This window comes from Diadema antillarum, unplaced genomic scaffold, assembly GCF_040938485.1.
Source record: "Diadema antillarum isolate AM-2024a unplaced genomic scaffold, OU_Dant_1.0 scf00000071, whole genome shotgun sequence".
NCBI lineage: Eukaryota > Metazoa > Echinodermata > Echinoidea > Diadematoida > Diadematidae > Diadema > Diadema antillarum.
Window position 1 is genome coordinate 13,976,607 of NW_027270960.1, and position 25,813 is coordinate 14,002,419.

General features: G+C 36.7%; 1 protein-coding gene across 1 annotated transcript in view; it reads left to right on the forward strand.

Moving 5' to 3' along the window:
- Nucleotides 1-1,919: 1,919 nt before the first annotated feature.
- LOC139716865 (receptor-type tyrosine-protein phosphatase F-like) overlaps nt 1,920-25,813 on the forward strand; it is a 98,211-nt gene continuing 74,317 nt past the window's right edge. The window contains exons 1-6 of the mRNA XM_071628393.1: nt 1,920-3,350; nt 17,216-17,536; nt 19,483-19,749; nt 22,642-22,773; nt 23,534-23,689; nt 24,800-24,937. Coding sequence (XP_071484494.1) covers nt 3,269-3,350; nt 17,216-17,536; nt 19,483-19,749; nt 22,642-22,773; nt 23,534-23,689; nt 24,800-24,937 — 1,096 coding nt within the window. The 5' untranslated portion in view covers nt 1,920-3,268. The remainder of the gene's footprint in view (nt 3,351-17,215; nt 17,537-19,482; nt 19,750-22,641; nt 22,774-23,533; nt 23,690-24,799; nt 24,938-25,813) is intronic.

Consider the following 25,813-nt stretch of genomic DNA (forward strand, 5'->3'; position numbering starts at 1 on the left):
CAATTTTTTCAATTTTTCAAAAAATGCTCCAAATGGTCTGAAACGTGTGCAAAAAAAAATTGAGCTCGATTTGAGCATACAAATATTTCAACGCGCACGTACGCGCACGTTTCAAGAGAAAATGTGAATTTTGAGAACATGAGTAGAATGCGCATCAGTTGAAATATATGTGACGTAAATTTCATTGAAAAACTCTGTTCCATTAATGAGATATGATTGAGAATGTGTTTTCATATAATGACGTCATAGTGACGTCACGATCGACCAATCACAATGATACATTAGATTTGTCGTCTTTGGGACATGATACATATATGGTATGAGTTTGAAGTTGATACTATGAGTACTTTGTGAGTACGTAGATACACAACTTTTGTCCAGAAATAAAGAAAGAAAGAAGAAGAAGAAGAACAAAGAATCCGTACAGATACAGAAGGTGATCCGAGAGGATACTCGGATCACCTAATAACACAAACAGGGAAAAAGGACAGGGCCGGCGCAGTGTTTTCAAAAGCGTGGGGGCCCGCTTCCGGATTTCATGAGCTAACCAAAGAGTTCTGTGGAGCTAACAAGCAAAAGAAAAAGGTCCTCAGCTCATCTCTCCCCGTCCACTTCCGGGTTTCTTCAGCTGACAAGCAAAAAAAAAAAAAAAAAAAAAAAAAAAAAGATCCTCAGCTCATTCTCTTCTTCTTCTTCTTCTTCTGATTAAGTCTGCCTCCTTCAATAGACTGAAGATTCTTGCAGACTGGTGCTATTTACATTATGATACAATTTATTGACAGATATTTACAAGTACATAGAAAATTTGACGAAAATACTAGCCACTGTATTCTCTCCCCTCCCATTTCCGGGTGTTATAAAAAAAAAAAGGTCTTCAGACAATATACATAACCTTACCGCCGCCATACTTCAAGATCTCTATCTATTTCTTTTGTAGTGCCACTTCCGGGTTGAAAAAAGTGTGGGGGCCCAAAGTGATGACACCTTATGTATTCCTTTGTATGGTGCACAAAAAGTGTGGGGGCCCGAGCCCCCACGGCTCCCACGGCTGCGCCGGCCCGCCCTGAAGGATATTTTCACATAAACTAACGGCCTGAGTTGAAGTTTATTAGATCATTGACATGATAAACAAACTTTGTGTCCGAATCTTGTGCGAAGCTCCATATCTACGTAAGATTCCACGCTTCCTTCAAGATTATTCTTACCTAATGACCCTATGAACAGTGTACTAGTATGTGTACTGTTTTTTGCTACTATTTTCTCCCAACACGTGCTTGCAAGTGAATGCTTGCATTTTTTTCACCGGCCGGGGACATGAACCTCTTTGGGTACAGTACCGGTACTAGTGCCACTGGCAAAATGATAACCCGTGCGGTGCTATCATGCTTTGCATGCTCGCTACTACAGTATACTATGGATCCCCGGCCCCGCACTACTGTACACAATCTGACGGGTCCGGGTTTGCGGTACCGGTACAACGGTTTTGCGAAAATTACCAAGCAATTTTGTCCATGGCATTGTAAAGGCTGAAGGTAAGTTGCATGGAAGGTAGACATGAAAAGTGTAGAAACAGTTTCGATAAAGGGTGCTTAACGTTGTTATCTTAAATTTCAAGAGTGCTTCCGCACGAGCTCCCTGGAAAAAAAAAATCAAAAATCAAGGCATTCGTTGCCTCGAACGCTATCAAGCGGTGAATCAGGCCTACTTCCGCCGCACCTCCGGCGCGATATCCTGCATGTCGGTGCTGGAGTCGTTTACACGTGCACTCCTATTGAAACCAAATGCTTTTGAAGTAGGATTAGAACAGTACGTTTGTTTTTTCTTCTTTTAACTTCCTCGCTAGGCAAAGTGGAACATACGTCAATAAAATCCCCGAACATTTCCTGTCAACCACATAGGTCTAGGACCGCGACCACGCAATGGAATACACTAGTAAAATTGGAGGATGCAAAAACTGGAGTGAACACTCGATGTGCGAAAAGTGAATTTGAGAATTGCGCCTTTTGGGTTGAGGATTTTAGCTGCGTGCCATTTGGCACTTGCCTTGTGTGCGCGGGTGTTTTGATATGTGTTCTTCGACTTTACCCAACATAAGGATCGAGGAGCGACTTGTAAATCCACCAGTTTGTCAGTGTTGAGTGTGTTGCTAGGAGCCTGCAACTGGATCTTTGGAACTTTTGAGTGCTAGTTTGTATACCTACAACCTAGTCCGTAACAGCTGCAGTTTCAATGTACTACTAGTACTGGTACTACTAGTACTACTGACTAGTGTTGGCTGTTTCATGCTCTGGCTGGTGTCTTCGGCAGATCAGTTGTGATGCGGGCGGAACTATACTACTTCTCTGATGCACTTAGAAACAAATTTGTGTGATTACACTCCATCATTTGGTACTTGAGATCTTTACTGAAGAAACCATATACCTTATGAATTACTAGTGGCAAGAGTTTTCATTTTGATTCATGGCATAGAACCCGGTCTATCAAATTATGATGTGTTTGTAGAGAAACTAATTAAGTGTGCAAAATGGAGCAAAGTGCCAGCTATTAAAACGTTAGTTTCATTTTGTGCTCGAAGTAGAACAGATGTAGCCTAATATTCCCACAGATGTCAACGTGAGGATCCAGTAACCGCTTTGTGTCAACGTCAAGACATTTGTCGTGAGAACCTGAATTGTTATTAAGTCACAGACGAATGTGCCATTTGTATTTTCTTCTTTGATGTGGAGTTGTCTAAGTCAAGTGGATTGAAATTGTAAAGGCATTCTTTGCCTTTCATTTTCTATTCATTTATTTTTTTCATGCTTTATTTTAATCTCAGGAGAGAAATTTGTGTTGTTTCCTGCTGTCATATTATTTTGAAAGACAGACAGACACAGTTTTTGTACATAAATGCAATGGTCATTTCCCGCCAAGCAAAGAACATTGTGTCTGCAATACATGGTGCTTTCATCAAAAGCCATTATCAGACTCGATTCGAAGACTATTTTGTGTTGATGTGAACAATCCTTGGATTTTGCTTTCTACGTCAAACAGCAAGGCAATCATCTCCACAGAGGTTCTGTTGTTGTAGATAGAACAAATTGACCCGGAGTGACTTGACTCTCATCCATACTACTAGCGCATGAGTGAAAGTGGATTGCTGGTAGCTGGGAAAAGATACCAGTTTGTTCATCTGTCCAAATTATACACTTTGTGCATCAAGTAACATCAACCTGTGGAGGGTTGACAGTGGCCGTGCAGTTTTCACAAGTTTTCCATTGTACTAAACATGGCTCATCACATGAAGGATTGGATTTTTCTTCAGTATTTCTTGTTTATCTTTGGTTTGTTGTCAACAAAATCATCAACAGGTGAGTGCAATTCCTGCCCATTTGCAACTTTTTTAATGCATTTTTGTTTTATTGTTTTGGGTTTTAATATGTACAAATACAAAGTCTTTCACTGATGACAAAACAATCCAATGTTATCTTTACTCTAGCAACAAAATTCTGCCAGAACTTCTTGGAGTTTAAACAACATTTATTGCACTTTAGATATTCGTCGAAATAGAGTGATCTCTATTTTTATTGATTCCCAAACAATGACATTATACATTGTAGTGTATGGATTGTAGCAAATCTCTTCCACTTTGATAAGTTAATGGTACACTTGTCCTAATTATTGGTAAAAATTGTGCTTTGTCCATTATTTTATTTCAAAAAAAAAATGTGTGTAAATTTGCTTACTTTTATTACCCTGAATATCTCATTCTGTGTTTAATTTGCACGAGGCATACAATTGCTAAATACATTATATTCACAAAGCAGTGATATTTCAAGAAAATCCAACTCATTGACACAAACTTTACAATTTTAGGAGACTTTTTGCCCAGGGTATTTGAAGATACCGGTACAATGTACAGGTTACAATGTATGTCTAAGTAGCAATACAGTACTTAACATTTTGTTGACATGTATGCAAAGTATATATTTATGTTTTAGTTTTTTTTTTAAATTCTTTGTTCTTGCTTGATTTTTGCACAATTGTACTTTAAAAACTGGGATGGTTTTTGTACGTGTGCATAAAACTGCATTTCTGTTTCCTGTCCATACTACTGAGTATTTACAAAATATTTTCAAAATATGTGTAAAATAACCTTGTGTTTTTGTCTATTCATAGGTGTTGCCTCAAAAGATCAAATTTCAATATCTTCACATGTTTACATGTTTTTTTTATGCCTCCGCCACGAAGTGGCGCCGGAGGCATTATGTTTTCGGGTTGTCCGTCCGTCCGTCCGTAATGAATTTTGTGGCAAGCGTAACTAAAAAACCTTTTGAGGTATCCTAATGAAACTTGGCATGTATGTGTATTAGGGGGTGAAGTTGTGCCTATCAACTTTTGGGTGCACATGTTCATGGTCAAAGGTCAAGGTCAAATATATAAAATTTCACTATTTCCTCCATATCTAGGCATTGCCTGAAGATATTGTCTTGAAACTGACTGTATACCGGGTACATGTATTACCCAATTGAAATTCTCTGGTGAAAGTTTTGGGTCATGAGGTCAAAGTTCAAAGGTCAAAAGGTCAAGTAGAAATATTAAAATTTCACTTTTTTCTCTGTACCTTGGAAATTGTTCAAGGTATCTTCATGGAACATAGTATATATATACATGTACTGACTGGCAGTGATTATCTAGAGAATTTAGGGTTCATGGGGTCAAAGGTCAGGGGCAACACTGCAAAATTTTACTATTTCCCTCATATTTATGCAATGCCAGCAGGATTATTTTTTCTTACACTTGGTGTAAGCATGTATAACCCAATAGAGATTCTCTGTTAAGTTTTTTTTCTTTTTTTTGCCTCAAAGGTCAAAAAGTCAAAGATCAAGTGAATGTGCTGAACTAACTGTTTCCTCCTTATCTAGGAGATAGTTCAAGTTATTTTGAAACTTATCACATATTTTTGCATGTTCTGCCTGACGGTGATTATCTTAATATGAATTCGAGGGTCAAAGGCCAGATGAAAATGGCAACAATTTACTATTCAATACAGAAACTGCACTTTTTCTCCATACCTTGAAAATTGCTCAGTGCATAAACTTATGAAAGGATCAAAGTCAAGTTAAAGTTCTTAAATCTCCAAATACATGCTCTCCTATTCATCCGATTAAACCTGGGTCAAGGAAGGTGAACATTCAACACATTTGTGACAAACTTGTCATTTTAATATTTTACAAATTTTGTGAAAATGTAATCACACATTGTCCACATGTACTATGTATTAAGAGAACCATGCATTATGGCGGAGGCATACCAGTCGCCATAGCGACATTTCTAGTTTTTTTTTTTTGGTGAGGTTTAAAGCTCCCACAATTCACACAGGGTTATTCCTCACCAGGTTGATATGAAACTATGAAAAGTGAAGGACCACTCTGGAACAAACAAACTTGTTATCAAAGAACTGAACAAAATGTAACAAATCAAAGAGCTTTGTAAACTACAAGTTTCTACTCAGAGCAAAGCTGATGAGTGATGTTCTGCAGCAATTACCTCATAATTACATGTATGTTCTGGTTTCCCTGTGTTATTGATGTGATGCTGTGTCTTTTTTTTCGGATACACATAATATTTAGTACGGTAAGTACATGTACACTGTTCTTTATAGTCTATAGATGTCCTTTGCCATTTCAGTGTTGAAGCTGCTTTCACTTTGCTAATTCAACAGCCACAGCAGAGAAATGTCGTTTATATCAAGCATGCATATACATGTATGTAATCACAGTGTTTGTGGAAGTGTGTCAGGGTTGTTTTATGGGGAATAATCAGAGAGGATATGGCCCTGTGAAGAGAAGGGAAATTATTAACATCAGCAGCACTGAATTAATCTGAAAAACCTGAACGACATTGCAGTCATTTGTGCAAGCTTCAACTGAGTATTCTAATTGCTGTATATGCCGTATTACTGTTACTCATGTTAGATTTTATCCTTTGATCAATGTGTAATAGATTTCATTTGGCTATAATTGTATTTTTATTGTATTACTATTTTTCTGAATAACTTATTTTTTTTTGTGTGTACGAAATTCAATATCTCTAAAAGTGTTGGCTCCTTTTCATTTTTGATACTTGAATTGAACGCAATACAGTGCGTAATTGAAAAAAGAAATCATTCTGTACTGCAGAAACTGCAAAGTTTCCTGTACGAGGAGTGAAGATATTTATTATTCCTTGCTCTTTGATAAAGTTAATGTCCAAAAATGAAAGAAAGAGGAGGAAGAGGGTTCTTTGGGGAAAGTAGTCTGGCACAACTTTTGAGACCAAATTTGCCACGTCTGGACAAGCCATGCCCATTTTTATAATGGCATGTCACCCCAAAATGTTCACAATTTTGTGATTTTGTTTACATTTCCTATGGAAAACAGTGCTCTGTCCGGAAATTCATGAAAACCTCACTACTTTTACTATTCATCACTTTTATTGATTGATTTTATGCTAATTACATATTTATGGTACATAAGTTGTCCATGACGATTTACATTGAAAAAACCCCCAGAAAACAGGGAAAAAAAGAATTACAAAAACAGTAAAATACATAAGAATTCAAATAACTTCTAGAAGTTTTTATCTTGTACAATTGTTGAATTTATGTTAAAACACATATACATTTGTGCAATTGTATGTACGCTCCCCCCCCCCTCCTCAAAAAAAAAAGAAGCTACTCTCAATGATTTTGATTATTGTTTAACAGGCTAAAATAAGATGTTGGGCTTAATTTGCAATGATTGAAATTAGAAGTTGATAAGAACAAAAAATGTGAAGACACGATCTTGTAGATTATGACCTGGCTGGGGGGCAAAATCAGCATACACTTGTAGCTAAAAAAGCCTGGCCTGCTTAGGGCAATTATCATCTCTGTTCACTGACAAAATCTACATGTACACTGTCCAGACGTCTGTGTCAATCAATGAGAAAAGAACGGATAGTGTTTAGTGTACAGAGAAGATATTAAAGGAAACCTCCAGACGATTTTCAGATTACATCTGAGCATCTATAAATTGGTTACAAGTACATGTATTGGGTACCGGGTACATAGAGTTTCAGAATTTACAGTGATCAGGATGAGGAATAAAAATATGTTTTCAAAATTCATAATAAATCACAATGAAACAGGATGATGACATACAGCAACTTCACATAACAATGTACAACACAGTACAATGTTTAATGTGTGCTTTAAGGAAGCAGAACAACAGAAGAAAGCACACACAAATGCTACACAGTTGAACTTGTTAGTAAGCAAGTGATATTATACTGAAATGGCATTGCACATTAATTACTGGACATTGTGAGTCTTCTGTTGTCATCAATGACCTTCCTGTTGGACTGAATCACATTGCTACACCAAAGTGGGCTTGCTAACTTTAAAGCTATAGGTCAAATTTGATTGTATAATCTGAAAGCTGATGGAAAAGCTTGCTTGGATGTTAACCAGTTCCTTGTAGTAACCAGTTATGCCAGGTTTCCATAATGTGAACAAGAGTGTCTGCATTCGTGGCCTAAATTCATGATTACCTGGCTATGCTACATACACACCCCCACAAAAAAAAAAATCAAACAAAAAACAAAACAAAACAATGAAACAGATTTTACAACAATCTCTTTATGCATCAGAATAAGTGAAAATATCAGCAGTATACCAGATTTCCCAATTTACAGCTTAAAATGGTAAAGCTCTTTACTGTAGGAGAGGGACACCCCAACCCCCTGCTAGATTGCTTTGTCGCATCCTCGAGTTCCACAAATCTCACGCCTAGCTTTGCTCTCTAATTATCGCATCTGAAGTGTCCTGGTTTAAACTCGATCGTGACATACCAATAATTTGATCATTCTGTCTGTGTTGAAATAAATCTTCTTGCACTCTGAAAATTCTGTTTTTGTTTTACATTGTATATGCAGAAAGTGGATAGTGGGATTGAAGGAAGTTTTCTTCTTTTGATGAAACATGTCACACATTTTATGTACTGGCCCTCTCAGAATTTTTATCTGTGCGTAAGAGTCAGAGACATAGGAGAAAACCGGCGAGGTTAATTCAGAAGCCTTTTAGACACTTTTATAGTGATGATGTACACTGTATGGGAGGAACTCCAGACAAGGGCTATTGCACAATATTTTTTTAAGGTGACCCAACACTGCTGTTGAGGGTTATGGTATCAAGGGAACAGGATGCTACTGCTATCTAAGTAAGCTAGTGGGACACGAGTCGGGAATTCCCGTCTCGTATGATCTGCTCTTTCAAATTTTCATCAAAGCAAAAGAAAACAAATAGTTGGCAAAAGGTCAAGAATTTCATGAAACAAACAAAGTGTTCTGTCAAATAAAAAAAAAAAAAAATCATGAAGGAAATAACATGGAGAAATACAGCCTGTACAAACTTTCGTTTATAGCATGCGGATGCAAACTGACACAATGGAGGGCAGCTCTAATAATGTTAAGTCCTCACCAACCATCAAACATGGGATATATATATTTTTTCTTCTCCACGTAATTCCCTGTATCTCCAATCATGTAATTCACAGCTAAAGTTGGAGAATGTGAATGAAAAAAAAAATAAAGTGCCCAGACAACCATTTTGACTTGAGATGGACATTGTACACAGGACACAAGTGGTTATAGAGAAGATTAAGGAAGAGATGTTTATGGTGAACACCATGATAGTACACTGTACGTGAAACGAGGTGAGCAAAAATGCTTTCGCTTCGTTCTTTTCATCGAGTGTTTGGAATTTCCCATCTTCATCACTTCTCTCTCTTACATGTATCTCTATCTGATTTTCCAACCTTCTCCTCCCCCTCCTTCCTTTCTGGTTCATCTTTTTCTTTCTCCTACCGTCTTTCAAACCCTTTACCTGATTCTCACTCTATTCTTCCTCACAACTGTCCCTGACTTCTAATCTCCCATCTCCCAACTTCAACTTCCAGCCCACCACTGCCCGTCAACTGCACTAGTAGTATTTGTCTTCCTTACAATATCCCTTTGTTGCTTCCCTCCTCCAATCTCTTCTACGGGGATCTTCTTTCACCAGACAAGTAATTTCAAGGACTACATGAACATGTAGTACGTGCAGACTTTTTTCTCCCTCATTTACATCACCATGCAAACTTTCTAACAACACATATTAATTAAAGGACATGGTAGAGAATGGTATGAGCTCCCTGAAAAAAAAAAAGGAGTAGAAATAATCACAAAAGAGTGTATCAATTTGATGCCTGGATCAATTAGCCATGTGTTTAAGGAGGTACTATCGAAAAGAGGGAAGAGAGACCCAGGAACCAAGCACTTGATATTCTAGAAAGAGAAAGTGAAACATTTTAGCCTGTTTCCTTGCACCAATACAATTGTCTGAAGGTCAGAGAACTTTGATTATGAGAGTATTTTACAAGGAAAATGAATGATTTCTGTTCTATGAAAATCAGACCTGTAAAAAACCGTACAGTTTGGATTCTTGTATCTTCTTTTGAGATATCATGCATTTGGGGTTATGACGTGAATGCAACTTTAAACTTCTATTGAAGCAGATGTGAAAAAAAGACTCATAACTGTGCAATAAACTTTTGTAACTTTCTTACCTTTAATGTCGAAATTCAGCTCTTGCTTTCTGTTCATGTAATTCAACAGGTGTGATGAGGTTGAACTGCTGATGTTCTTTGTCACAGAGTAGAAACATCTAGCGGGGAATGAAACCCAAATATATGCTGATTGAGCAGAATTAGTAGAATACACCAGTGAAACTTACTGAGGAAAATCGAACAATCCGTTCAACAGAATGATGAGACTGGTGGATCAGAAGACTACTACAGATCCATATGCACTGTGATGTAAAAAAGAAAATTCAAACTATGTTCACTTTTCTAGCATATGTTATGAGAGCAAACCTACTACTTCTTTTAGAAAGCAGGGAAAAAAATATTACCCTTGCCATAACAGTATCAAGGGAATGTGTTTTTTAATTTGAATTATTCTGTGGAATTTTCTGTATGTTTTCTCTATATCTGTAGTGCACGTCATGATCTGTGGTAGTATTGTGATCCAGCGGTCTCATCACCAAAATTTAAAATTTTTGCAAAAATCAACCTGTGATGTCTATAATGTCTCTGCAAACCTCCAAAGATAAAGAAAGGCAAAAAATAATGGAGGAAAATGAAGAATCTTCTGACAAATCCGTATTCAAAAGACATACATACATGTGTAAGGGAAGAAGCAATGGTAACCATGATGGTAGAAATTTGAAATTCAGTTGGAAATTAAGAAAATTTGAAATAATGTTTTGGTCTTGAATTTGTCTCATGAATTCTTAAATTCCATGATTAAACATGAAATAAAAAAAAAACCCTTTCCATTTCATCACCTTTGTGGCTTACTCCCTTTGTCATTTAAAGTTTGAACTGACACAAAATTCTCATGTTCTCCATGTAGTTTCCCCACAATGTTTTTATCATGATAGAGAGAGACAATGTAGTGAAAACTTATTTCTGCTGTTTCATTCATGTCTCCCATTGCGTTAAATTGTTCTTTGGTTATTATTGCTATCTTGAATGACATTTCCAATGAATGTCAAAATGTCAGTTTATGCAATTTTTACTATGGTGCCTCGGAGGGCAAAAGTGAATATGTTCGCTCATGCATAAAGTTTCAATTTATGTATAAACCTGCCAGGTTGATAGCCATTTCTAAACCTTTCATATGGTTGTAATATAACACAATGATTTCTATCAAAATTTTCTATGAAAAAATATGAATAGGAAAAGTGTTTACTTTCTTTTCTTTCTTTTTTTTTTTTTGCTGAGTGTAGGTACCTGTTGCAGTACTTGTGAAGTGAACTATTGTTCTGTCACTTTTAGGTCTCAATCCACAGGCGAGGTCACAGTATGGGAAACTACGCAAAGTCTCACTACAAGGTATTTTGCTTTGCGTAGTTTGGGCAGTGTGACCACAAACTTCTCAAGAATTAACAAGTTACTAGCAGAATTTCTCATGAAACTTCCTGCATGCACAAAATTGGGAAGTTTCTCACTTCTCGCAAAACCACACACAGTTTTGTGTACTGTCCCCGCGACGGTGTGCGGCTGAAACTTTGGGAAGTTTGTAGTGTATTGGATCCATCCATGTTATTTTAATACACACATTGTGCATTCTTTTCTATGCTGTTGTGCGTTTGCATTTTTTCCTGTTAGAGACCGAAATTACAGGTATCACTGAACGAGTTCTGGATGTGCAGTTTTGTCTGTAGTGTGACCACACATGCTCAAACTTTGGGAATTTATCAGGAAGTAAACTAAACATAATTTTGCATAGTGTGACAGCAACTAATGAGAGCTTTGAAAGACTACAATAAAGGCAGAAGTAGCTGAAGTATCAGCAGTAGTCCTTAATTACATGTAGGCTTGTGTAAACTACACTGTTTTTATGCCTCCGCCACGAAGTGGTGCCGGAGGCATTATGTTTTCGGGTTGTCCGTCCGTCCGTACGTACGTCCGTACGTACGTCCGTACGTCTGTACGTCCGTACGTCCGTACGTCCGTCCGCTTTCGTTTACGCGATAACTTGAGTAATATTTACTGGAATTTTACCAAACTTGGTCCAAGTATGAAGTATGATGGGGCAATTATTTGATTAGATTTTGGGTGAAATCGGCTAAAGGTCAAAGGTCAAAGGTCGAGGTCAAATCATGAAATTGTATCCGTTTACGTGATAACTCAAGACTGGATGGAGCAAATTTCACCAAACTTTGTTGGAGGATGATGTATGATGGGACAATTACTTGATTAGTTTTTCAGTGAAATCGGACAGAGGTCAAAGGTCAAAGATCAAGGTCAAATCCTAAAATTTATCTGTTTACGTGATAACTCAAAACTGCAAGAAGCAGCTTTCACCAAACTTGGTCCAAGGATGATGTATGATGGGACAATTAGTTGAGTAGATTTTAGTGACATTGGCAAGAGGTCAAAGGTCAAAAGGTCAAGGTCAAATGCCACAAATGTTGCAAATTCCCCCATATCTATGCAATGCCCAAAAGGTATTTTCTTGAAACTTGGTGTGGACGTGTACTACTGCGTAAAGATTCTCCAGAGAGAGTTTCATGTCATAAGGTCAAAGGTCAAAAGGTCAAAGGTGAGACGAAAATGTTGCAATATCACTTTTCTCGCTAATGGTTCAATGTATCTTCGTGGAACTTGGTAAATACGCATGTACTGACTGGCAGGGATTATCTACGGAATTTAGGGGTCATGGGTCAATAGTCAGCTCCGCAAAATTTTATTATTTCCCTCATATACAATGTACTAGTATATGCAATGCTTGCATTATTAGTTTCAAAACTTAATACATGCATTACCCTGAGATTCTCCGGGAAATTTCCTGCTAGAAGGTCAAAGGTCAGAGGTTAAGGGTCAAAGGCCAGGTTTCAATGCTCCCCCCCAAAAAAAAAAAAAAAAAAAAAAAATCTATTTTGTACCATCATTACACTCTTTCATCATACCTTGGAAATTACTCAATGCATAAACTAATAAAAAGGTCCGTCAGAATTCAAGTAAAAATTCTCAATTCCCCAAATATGTGTACCTGCACTCTTAGAAAATTATAGCAACCCAGTTCAAGACATTTCTGACAGACCTGTCATTTCAATATTTTGCCAGTTATGTGAAACTGTCATGGATCACACATTGTGAAGACATTGTACTATACGCCTATTGGGAGAATTATGCATTATGGCGGAGGCATCAGTCGCCATAGCGACATTTCTAGTTTATAGTTGTGTTTTCTTTATCATTACATATGCACTTGCCTCTTCACGTCATTTGGCAGTAGGCCACATTAGGAAGTGCAACAGTATGAAAGTGTTGACAGTGTGCGTGTGGTGAAATTCACATTTTTTGTTTCCTCAAAACAGCTAGGATGAAGAAAACCTTTTAATGCCCAGGGGCCGTATTCTGAGAGCTAATTAAGTGTCTGATTAGCACTTAATTACCGAATTGGTATTCTGAGAGCATGATTAAGTAGGGGGTATATTAACTACCATAGCAACAAGCGTTTTGGCGGGAAGGACCTACGCGTTTGCGCGTATCAATGCGCGTGCACCTCTGAGAGGACTTAATCACAGAGTTAATTACGAATCGGTATTCTGAGGGTGTAATTAAGTATGAAAGTTAATGGAAAACTTAATGATACCAAAGAGTGTCATTAACTACTCCGATATCACGCAATACATCGTGTTTTCTCTGCCACAACGATGCTTACCGTCTTCGGTAACCGAGGAGCGGTTGAATCTTGTTATCATGGTATCCGTAGAATTCAGAGAAAAAAGAAATATAGCCGATCTTCGAGGAATTTTGTCATTTTATGTGAGCAAAGAGGTTGAGATCTTCGCGTGCGTAGGTGAGGGGTTGTAATCAAATACCGGAGTGTGCGCACGGAGCTCTTGGTTGTAATTACAGGGGGCGTGCAGGAGCGCGTATTGAGGGCATATTTTCGCGTGTAATCATCATTTTGGCTTCTAACAACGCGTCTGATTGGATGGAATAACAATTAGATGGGAGGGACCTAAGATAATTACAGGAGACTTAATCATACCTTAATTACATCCTCAGAATACCGATTTTGCCCATGATTAAGGGCCTATTAACTTCACGACTTAATCACGAAGTTAATTACAGACTTAATTACGACCTCAGAATACCACCCCAGGGCATTTTAAATGGTTCCACTTGTGACATCTTCTAGTTTTACAGTAGCTTGGAAATGGGGCAGTTAACAATGCCGAGTTTGTCAAGGCAGACCGCAAACTGAAGGGGATTAGATTTTTAACCAGTTTTCAATCTTCCCTTTTCATGAAGTCTCAGCAAATGATTTCATTGTAGTCGAGTATATATATTTTTTAGCTTATCTGAGCAAAAATTCAACTAAGCGATCCACAAATGAACCACACCACATACAATGTATTTTTGTGGATGCTTTTTGAAATTTTGAAAATAAATGACGGACAATCGACAACATGCCGTTTATATGCAAAGTTCGTTAATTGAAGCATTTATTTCTTTATGAATGCAATGTGTGCTTCATTTATTATAATAATGAATTTGTACATACAGTGTACAATGAATATATTCTGCTCTCTTGCACTAGTTTCTGTACAGCAAAGTGAGATGTATAGTTGTGTTAAAGGACAAGTCCACCTTCATTCACATTAGGATTGAGAGAATGCAGCAATATTAGCAGAACACATCAGTGAAAGTTTGAGGAAAATTGGACAATCCGTTTAAAAGTTATGAATATTTTAAGTATCTGCGCAGTCACTGCTGGATGAGAAGACTACTTCAGTGTATGATGTCACATGTGTACAACTATATAAGGAAAATAAAAAGAGAATTTCACAAAACTTTACTTTTTGAATAAAGTGCACATTTCTTCGACTTGCTACTGACGTATGTTAAGGGTAATATTATTCCCCCTGCCTTCTGAAAGAGAGAAGTCGAGTGTTCTTTTGTTATGCGAGAAAAATGGAAATATGTTGAATTTTTTTTATTCTTTCTTTATATCGTTGTACTCATGTGACATCACAAGCTTACTTAGTCTTTTCATCCAGCCGTGACTGAGCAGAAACTTCAAAAATTCATAACTTTGGAACGGATTGTCCGCTTTTCCTCAAACTCTCACTGATGTGATCTACCTTAATATTGCTGCATTCACTCAACCCACATGTCTATGAAGGCGAACTTGTCCTTTAACCTGTTGCTCCTAAATGAATCCCCCACACGACTTTGTATGATCTACTCAACGCTCAGTTCCTATGGCTCCAGCAGCTATAAGAGCAATGGGGTAAAAGACAAACCCTTGATGGAAACAAGTTTCTGACCTTGAAGATATATAGCTAGCACTGTCTGAGTGAGGGTTAGTTAGAAACCATTCAACATTGCACCTACTGGGATGGAAAGATTGCAGGTTGTCCAGTGGCTGATAGTCATGCATCAAGTTTGTGCATGCTTGTCTCAGAAATAAATAATACAATTCACTTCAATTCAATTCAATTCAATTTTATTTGTTCAATTCCACCAAGAAAACAAATTACAGAAATTGTAATATTGGGTGAAGACAAGAAATCAATGATTACACAAGCATGACAGATATGGTAGCTAAAAAGAGTTAACACAAACATGAGGTGGAAAAGATAGGAGTCCTGCTGAGAAGCAAAGCTTGTAAATTGCAGAAACTCCTATTTACAGATACAAAAAAACCCCCAAACAAACAAAAAAAAACCCCACCAGATACACAAGACTGGAAAATTCAGCCTGAAAACTATGTACAATATATACATACAATATGCGAAAATGAAATTATAACTGTGGGGGGGGGGGGGGGGAGAAAACACACTAACGGATGTTAAAAGAAAAAAAAGAAAAAATGTAATTAAACAGAATAAGGGATTGAATAATGGGAAGAAAAAAAAAATAACTTGGACTTGGACACACAGTTACAGGGACAAGAGTAAAGAGGGTGAAATAAAGGCAATGACTTACAAGATATCCAGTGCTTAACTATTGTAGCTCAGCATTAATCAATGAAAAAAAAAAAGTAAAACCAATAAAGCAGATTATATCAAAAAAGCCTACATATATCTAATTATTCATAAAGATGTGAATTTAACACTCAGCCCTATTTAAAGATTACAATTTATGGAACTTTATCAACAGTGGAAACACATGTATGTATTTCCTCTGACAAATTTCAGAGTGTAAAAAAAATGATAATAATACATCTGTAGATAAAAAAATATACAGGTTCAAATTTCAATACACAGGAGCAAGGTCAAAATATTTGACACAAATTGTATGTCACACAAATATTTTGTACAGTAGGACCTCAGTAAACAACAATTTGAAAAAGGTCCCAATTGCCATTCATAAAACAGACTCACATTATGCACAAAAATGTATATTTATAACTATGCAAGTTATTTCATCTGAAGTATAGTAATAAAAAAAAAACATCAGGATTAATTGTATCTGTCAAGAAGATAAGATTTCATCTTACGTTTAAATCCAGATAGGCTAATGGCCTGTCTAAAAGAGGATTCCACAGAGTTCCAGTATTTTGGGCCTGCCAATGCGACAGTATCATTTCTGAGTTGGGTTCTGACTGATGTGAAATGATATAAAGCAGCCTGTCTTGTACAATGATTGTTTATTCTATCATTCTTAACAAACATGGACGCTATTGCGTGGGGCACATTACCACTATTGATCTGATACATGAGGGATGCCAAATACAATATAAATATCTTGTATTTTCAAAACATTATTCCCATAAAACAGTGTATCAGCATGTGTATTTGCTGCTGACATAATCCTAACAGCTCTCTTTTGAAGAAGCAATGTATGTTACAGGCTTTTAATTCCAGCCATGACAGTACACATGTGATTACTTGTAAGTCATGGTTTTTGTTATCTGAAAAGTAGACCAGAAAATCAGAAAAAATAAAAAAATCCAAGTTGAATTGGATTAATAGCAATTTTAGCTGATGAATAGTATGTGTATTTCAGAATGATATCCTGCACGCTTCTCTGGAAGAAAACTGATCTACACATTTTTTTTTTATTTTTTTTAAAGCAGTTGTATAGAAATGCATTGCAAATTGTGGTGAGATGCCAGGAAATCCACTTCCTGCTCCATGGTCGATTTGTTTAAAAGTAAAGTCAAATGAAAAGTAGAAGTGTTATGTCAAGTTTCACAAAACAGTCTTTACTTGGTAGTACAGACATGCAAATCACAATTCTTTCACTTGTCTGTTGCTGATACATACAACCAATGGTTTTTATTGTACTGTCATTTCCACTTTTAAATGCATTGTGGCTATTGTAATTTGATACAATATGTTACCAGTCATACTTTTGCACTTGGTTTGAAATGTGGACATTTAGTTGAGTATATATATCTCTAGGTGGATGTTAGACTTGTGAGGTGATTTCATTGTGGTATCTATCTATTAATTGAAGGCGCAAAGTTGTGTGGTTGTGACCACAATATTAACTTCAAAATCTCTCACCGTTCTTATACACCTTTGAATTTAATGAAATCTTATACCCTCATCTACTCATTTAATAACATTGGATGTTAGATGACAGATTATGAGTGTTATGTTGGGTGACAGATATATGAATGATGTGTACATTTCTTTGTCTTTCAGGGGCATTGCCAGACCTGACGGTGGTCACCAATTATCCTCGAGTGGACGCCAGCAATGCGGCAGATCTGACCATTTCTGTTGTCCATGGAGATTACTTTGTGGATGGCGATCAGTATGATGTTAGGTTTAGCAGGCCATTCAAGATTTCCAGTCAGAAAAAAAGTTTGCCACAATCCAGCTTCAAGACCAGTGAAGGTCAAGTAGTCGGAACACTGCATTTCAACGAGTCCACTCCAACGGAGGTTGTTGGAGTTTACAACATGAGAGTGACTTGGAATGGACTTGAAACATCTTTCACCAGCATTGTGATGCTCTCAGAAGGTACATTGAGACATCAACCATGCAAACACTAATGAATTTAAGCTTTAAAGAGGAAATCCAATCCAAATATAAGTTAGTCTGATATTAAAGAAAGAGTAAAATATGAGTTCAATGGTAAAATTTTGATCAAAATCGGGTGAAAATTAGTAAGGAAGTTATGACATTTTGAAGTTTTGCTCATTTTTCAGGAAACAGTTCTTGATCGGTCAATATGAATATGCAAATGGCAAAGTGAGCATGTCATCCCCTCAAAACTTGCTATATAGTTTTTACATAAAATTTTGAAATTTCCAGTTTTTTCATTCAAATGCAATTATGCCAGAAGCTGAAATTGTGGTATATATGTAACTGATCACTATTCTGAAACTATTCAACCAGGAATAACATAATGTCTTAGATTACAGTGACAGAAACATTGAATTTTTGTCATTTTTTGTAAATGATAAATTGAAAATTGTGAGGTTAAAATGACATGGTTAGCTCATTCATTTGCGTATTCATATCAACTGTACAAGAACTGTTTGGCAGAAATTAGCAAAACTTCAAAATGTCATAACTTCCTGATTTTTTATCCGATTTCAGTCAAATTCTTACCGTTGAACTCGTTAGATTTTACTCTTTTTTTATTAAGCAAACTTACATTTGGACTGCATTTCCCCTTCAAGTGTCCCATTTAAGGGAGACCTTGAGATAATTTTCAGACTTTTACATTTGAACAACTATAAATTGGTTACAGTGTCTGCAGACTTACCGAACTTAAAATAATGATTGGGATGAGGAACATGAATATTTCAAAATCTATAAAAAAAATTGCAATGAACAAGGATGATGACAGGGCAGCTTTGGCCATCATGATAATGCATGAATGGGGGCTCAAGGAAGCAGAAAAAAGAGGAAAATATGTATGCATGTAATTTCTTCATAGGTCAATTTCTCTCATATCTCTCAACAATTAACAGAATCCAGGTTACGAAGACAATGTCAATTTCTTAATATGTGACTCATGTTTGCCAGCATATTGGTTGCATGACACATTTTAGTGCCTGTTTTTGATAACAATATCTGAAATGTGTATTGAATCATGACAGTCAGCATGTACCCTAGCATAATCTTTTTTCTACCAGCACAACGCCTATAGTGAGAATCTATTTGCTTTATAGCCCAAAATATTTCATCTTTTCAAAATTACAGCTGTACATCATATTATTGTCCACGATGCAGGTCCTTACAGAATTTTACATTATAAATGTACAGGCTAATGTAAGATTGTTTTTGTATAACATACATACATAACCTCATTTATACAGACTCATACCTGCATCTGTCATCTGCAAGAAGTCTTGAAAAGGACATAGAATATTTCCAATTTATCTGTTTTTGTTCACATACCAAATTTGCCTGGCTCATGGAGTAGAGACCTTGTGAATAGGTTTGTCATATTCAGATGATTTTGAAGTACATGCCAATTAGCCTTTTCTTTGGGCACTCAAAATTGATAAGTTTATACAACTTTCTTTTTATGTCTCGTGAAGTATAAAGCTGTATGAAAACATGAAACTAACATTTGTTCTCATTTTGAATGAGAATGCTCCTTGAGCAATGAAGATGCCTTCCACCACATCATGTAGGTGGCTTGCTGATGTCATCAGGGTGTGACATTCTATCATTGAAATGTATTTCTTTAATTTTCCTGTCAATCATATGGCAATCAGTTTGATCAATGTTATATTTCATTGCTAACCATCAAGATGAAAGGCCAGGGAGATCAATTGATGAAAAAAGTGCATGGGAATATGGTTTAATTTTTGCCTATTAAATGCATTCCTCAAGTATACAACATTACAAAGCCAGCACATCATTGAGGATTCTACTGCTGAGTTCCTTGTTTCACGTCTGATCTGTATTAAAGTTCTTCCATTTTCTTTTTGTTGTCTTTTGACCCCTAGCAACGGTTGTACCTGACAGAACTTTTGTCACTGTCAGTAAAGGAGACAATGTAACACTTGCAGTTAATGTGAAAGATGCTTTTGCTGGAATTCTCCAGACTGGCTATCTCCAGTGGCGTTTCGACAAGGTGTTGCAACCACAGTTTCTTGACCTCACACGTGCAGTACTGTCAAATGTGTCTGAGGAGAACAGCGGGGTGTATGAGTGCCATCTGAAGAACAGCAGGGGAAATGGGACACACGCCATCATGTACCTCAATGTCAGAAGTGAGTGCCTGAATTTTTTTTTTTGAGACTGAAAACTTTACAAATTCATAACTTTTGAACGGATTGTCCGATTTTCCTCAAACTTTCAATGATATGTTCTACTAATATTGCTACATTCTCTCAATCCTTATGTTTATGAAGGTGAACTTGTCCTTTAAATTGCAACCAACCTAATACCATTGACTTTTATTTTGTATTTGTGTTTTGAAGTGATTTCCATGATGTACTATGACAAAGCTTTCCTCCAAAGACGACAGATCTTGCAGAACTCTTTATTTGATCGTACAAGTATAATCGATCATTTAAACCCTCTTTAACCAGAGGGAGTGGTAACTTGCAAGATGTCTGTTTTTATCCCATTCACATTTGAGGACAATTTTAGTTTTTGATGTGAAGAGTACAGTATATAGAGTCAGTTTAATGTTATGGTGGTTTTCAAAAGATGCAAGCAGAGTTTGTTACTGTTGCAACATCAGTCTTTCATTCGAATGATAAACTGGCTGTCAAACTTATGATAGAAAATACATACAATATGAGAAAAACAGCATATTATAAATCCTTAAAGGGATGGTGTGGTATTGGTTCGTTTTGATACATTTTGAGGTGACGTAAAGAGCATAAAATTCTAAGGGGGAATTCAAAGTTTATTTGATAAAAAACTGAATTTTTTTGAGGGGGAATTCAAAGTTTATTTGATAAAAACTGGTTTTAGAGATATCCAAAAACAGAGTAAAACAATGATCCTAATAAAAGGTGGGTCCCACCTTTTCTTTAAAGATGGCTTTGTTTTGGATATCTCAGCCATTTCAAAACCAATTTTCATAGCTGACTAATAAACTTTGAATTCCTCTTATACATTGCATGCTCTTTCATATTTCATTAGAGATTTCTCATTATCTCAGAAAGTTACTAAAAAACGTTCGAAACCTGAAGTCCCATCTCAACCGAAACTCTACCTGTCCAACCCTATAAGAAATCTTATATAAATCAGTTTTGATATGAACAAATTGTGTCATGATGCTATTAAACTTCTAGTTTCCATGCCTAAAAAAATATTTCCTTCTCTCTGAGTATTTGACATGCATGAGCCATAGGGGAAAGCTGTCTACTCTGTAGATAGAGAGAGATGAATTGATTTTTGTCAGTTTTGTTCTGGGAATGATAATTCTAAAGGTCCTGTTCTTGCTTTGCACATACCTCTTAATAATGCTAACTAGTTGTAGATATACATCATGTATCAATTCTCTTCCTTGTTCTCAAATGGCAATGTCTGCACAAACATTTGTAAAGTAATTGAGCCAGTATTCGGCTGTTGCCTGATAATGCTGCACCAGTTTGGACCGCATTGTGCAAGACAAACCCCACAAGTGTTTTCCCTCAATTAAATGATCAGCTGAGATTCAAAAGTGAGCTTTGTTACGAGGAAGTCAACTTGAAAGAGGAAGTTAAATTGATTTCAATGAGACCAGTGAAATATAAACTATGAAGGGGTAAAAAGTGAAAGAGAGAGCTGTGAGAGAAGAACTTTTTGTAAAAGGTTCCAATTTCCTCAAACCAGTACTTCTCATTCACTTCCTTTTTTCCTTTTCATTATTTATTTGTACAAATCGCTCTGTCTGTGAGGCAGTTGCTCACATCAAACATGAACCTAATTTTGTGTTAGTTTCCAAGTCAATAAATTTTGAAGTGTATTAAATTTATTTGATGCTAGTCATAATAAATGCATCATGTACACAGAGAAAAAACAATGTGTACATGTACAACAAATTAAAGCCAGAACCACCTGGAAGCAACTTGTGCTTGTAAGTGATGAGCCCCAATCCAAGTTGTTATGATAAACTTAATACGGTTCTTGTAGACAACTTTCAGCGACTCTTGTATGTATGATGTGGGCAAATGGCTGACATCGACCGCAGCCCAATAGTAAGAAGGTCGCTTGCTGCCGTGAGCTGCTGGGTGGTCATTCTGAAGAAAATGTGAACATTCAGCGGCCAGAAATCAAATCTGCGATTTCTTGCACACATTGTATTTAAATGTGCAACACATGCCTACATAATTATGTGACTGTGCATCACAAAACCAACAAAAAGTCACACGCACTGATTTTGTGTTTTATAGCTTAGGACTGAAAATAGGTGAAATGGATCAACCCAGTCAATCATATTATATGATAGAACAAGTCTTCTTCTACACTATACTAAAGTTTGGGATCATAAAATAAACAGGAACTTGTGTTTTCAGCAGTTTTTCTGAACACTTTTTGGTGGAATAGTGTGATTAGGTTTCTCAGAGAGTCCTCTTTTTATTTTTTTAAACCCTGTCCATATTCTTCACTTTCAACTCCAATATCAAACTTTAGAAAGAATGATGCTACTGCCTTGAAAGTTGGGATTAATCATCTACAGAATGTGTTCATAAAGCATTCTCAATTTCAGCTTAAGTCTGATAATCCCTGTATTGTTGTTCCGCCAGTGGTTAACATCCTGTTTTTTGTTCCAATAATCGCCAGCACAATGGCTTGGTAAAAATTATAAAGCACTTGAATAAACCCTGTACTTCAGAGCCTCTTTTCTCAGTTCACACTTCGCAGAGTGTGTGCTTTTTTTCCAATATTAGGATAGGTTAGGAGAGTACATTTGAATTGAATTATACATCTATTATTTTAAAGCTTAAAGTCTGCTCTTTTAGAATCAACTCTTAACTGAAAATCCATGTCTGGCGACTTTTTGTTGGTTTTGTGATGCAGGGTCACATATGTTATTCTTGCCGCAATCAGCGCGGTACTCACAGAGCTAAAGAGGAATATCATGCAATATTTATCTTGGGTTATGATTCATGCAGTGTCTTTCCTCTGTGTCTTTAATGTGTGTATTCTCTGTCTGCCATTGTCAGAATGCCCTTCAGGTATGTGGGGGGAGTCATGTGATCAGTCATGTGACCAGTGCCTCAATGGTGGGTCATGTGATCCTGATTCGGGTCTGTGCGTGTGCCCTCCGGGATTCATGGGGACCAACTGTGAACAAGGTAAGATGATGAACAGATTTGTTAAGTGGCAGCTAGAAATATCTGCACCCAAACAGCTCTCTGTTTGCTGGTTTGAGTTTCAAGTGTTAAGACATGAAAATAATGGTAAAAAAGTTATTTGTCTACTCACCGTCACACACAAACTTTGTTTTTTCTATAAAAATTTAACCTCAACAGAATGTGCAATTTAATTTCATGGAAGTGTTTGTGCAAGAAAAATTGATACCAGACTATTATTTGGAAACATATATTACAATTTATACTAGATGCCAATGTCTGAATGATATGTAGAGAATTGATACAAAGACACTATGTAATTCTTATTTCATTCAGTCTTTTTTTCTTCATGGTAGGCCCATCAGTAGGCAGGTACTGTTCTTCCTTGGGGCCCTGCCCCCAAAAGCAAGAATATACAGTGTATGCAGTTGTACTCATCAATATATACAGTAGTTGTTTAATATGGGTCTGAGGTGCTCTCAACATCATATTTTTTGCCAATAAACTTGGTTGATAAGGCATGTTATTGAACAAATCTATCATGTGAAATTCGTTGAAGAAAAAAAAAATGTGTATTTACTATTATGTATGAACTTATGATACTGTGATACCACATCTGATATAATCATTGGATTTCCCGAAATGACTTCAAGCTAAAAGAGTATTTAAACAGGTGCCTGCTTGTATGTTGCTAAAACAGCCACAAAGAGACATGAATAAATACAACTTCTGTTCATTCTACTCTCCCGCCCCTTTCAATTAGTCCTTGGCAGGAACCGCTATGGGAAGAATGGCACCCTCTCTTGCGATTCTTCTGGAGACGACCATGCTGCTGGTTGCCGTGGCAAGCTGTTCTGCCTACCAGACCCCTTTGGGTGCTCCTGCGCTGCTGGCTACATGGGGCCTGATTGCATGACAGGTGGGTTTGACATTGAGACATGGGCATGATTCAATATCGACAGCATTTTGGACTCGTTTTCAAACCTGGACAGACTTCGAGCTGTCACTACCCGTATAAAACTAGGCATGCAAGCTGATTATTGACAACTTGTCAAAACTCCCCAAAACTTGTTGTAGTAATGTAAATCAGACCAAAACAAGCAAGCAAGGAAGCAAAAAAAAAAAAAAAAAAATGGAATGAAGTGCAATACACCTTGGGGGGTGTTTCTTAAAGCTGTTTGTAAAGTTACGAACGACTTACGAGCGACTGGTGATCAGTTCTTGTGCTGAATTATGGAAATTCTGATAAGCATAGCACATCAGAACTGATCACCACTCGCTCGTAAGTTGTTCGTAACTTTACGAACAGCTTTATGAAACAGGGCCCTGTTTCTACAATCACATTTTTGTTTATGTGCAAACATGACTGAGAATCAATTAAATTGCATAGGTGAAGCTTGGTTCATAGGTATTTTTAAATCAAACATGAACAGCAAACATTTAGATATGAAACGCATAGAAGAAGAAGAAATCAGGAAGAAAAACTATGACCTGTCATGTGTTGCCTTTGGCACACTCTGTGTGCCTGTTTATGCAGTGCACATGTAGCACATGCTGTTGCTAACACTGAAAGCAGCCACTCACAGTTCCTCATGTGTTTGATTGACAGGCTCTCCAGAGCTTAAGACATGCCCACACCTCTTCATCCATGTCTTCCTCATGTGTGTATATTGTTAGACTCTAACCATCATGATTAAAAAAGTCTTGACTGCTCTCACTTACAGTCTGCTATAGAAAAAGAATTGTCAATATATATGTACCATTACCAATGGAAATTTGATCAATTTTTGCGTTTTCAACATTGGAGAAAAAAATAAAATCCAAAATCCAATTGAATCAATGGCTGTAATTAAAGCTTATGGCTTCATGTTGCTTATGCATTCTGTTTAGGACTTTAAAATGAGACAAGGTAGGCTGTGAAATTGTGTATAAAAGTATATGGAATTTCAGAGTTTGTAGTATAGTATACAGTAGATCTCTATATAAGCTTGGCGTATGAGGCACTACTGCACTCTACTTCCTTATCCAGAGTGTCAGCCTGGTACGTATGGTGCCAACTGTCTACAAGAGTGCCGCTGCTACCCACAAAACGAATGCCGGAAGGACACGGGAGAATGTTTGGAGGGAAACCAGTGCGAAGGTCATTGGGTCGGTGTCAATTGTCAAGGTATTCTAATCAGCCTTCTCCACATTTTTTTTTTTTTTTTTTGGGGGGGGGGGGAAGTGGGGAGTATAACTACATGTACTTTGGGTTTCCAAGTAAAAAAGATCCTGCACTCTGTCTGTTGAGTGGAAGTTAAACAAAAACAGTGACAAAAGAAATGAAACCACTTGTCCACTGCCAAAGCAACAATGTGAATATATGGATGTTATTGTATCAACTCAATGGCAGCTGCCCTGAAAAATAATTAGTACACACACATACATGTACACAAATGTATATTCAATACATATGCCATTGATTGTATATTTTCCAGTAATTGAAAGTCAGTTAGGTCCCATGATTGTTTACAATTACATATCTTGCAGTGGACTTTATTACGGATCTAGACTAGATGCAACATAGAGACGTTAACAAAGAAGTAAGATAATACTAAGTTGACTTTGTAATTTATTGTAGCAATCAATGTATTGTAGTTAATAACTCCATATGAATGTCTTCATACATATAAAATGATCATTGCATTGGTTTCCTAATCAAAGGACTTGTCATTATCCTTAAGGAAAACCAAAGCTTGAATACACTGTGTTGTGGATGAATGAAAGCAACAATATTAGTTGAACTCATTAGTGAAAGTTTGAGGAAAATCAGACACTTGATTCATAAGTTATGAATTTTTTAACTTTTGGTGCTGTCACTTCTGGATAATAAAGGAGTCTACTACACTTCATGCTGTTATTATGGATTAATATGAAGAAAGTAAGAAAGAAAATTCAATATATTTTCACTTTTCTATAATAATGTCAGAGCACTTTGCTTACCTCTTGATGTCTTTCGAAAAGCAGGGAAAATGATATTACCCTTAGGATGTGTGTCAGTAAC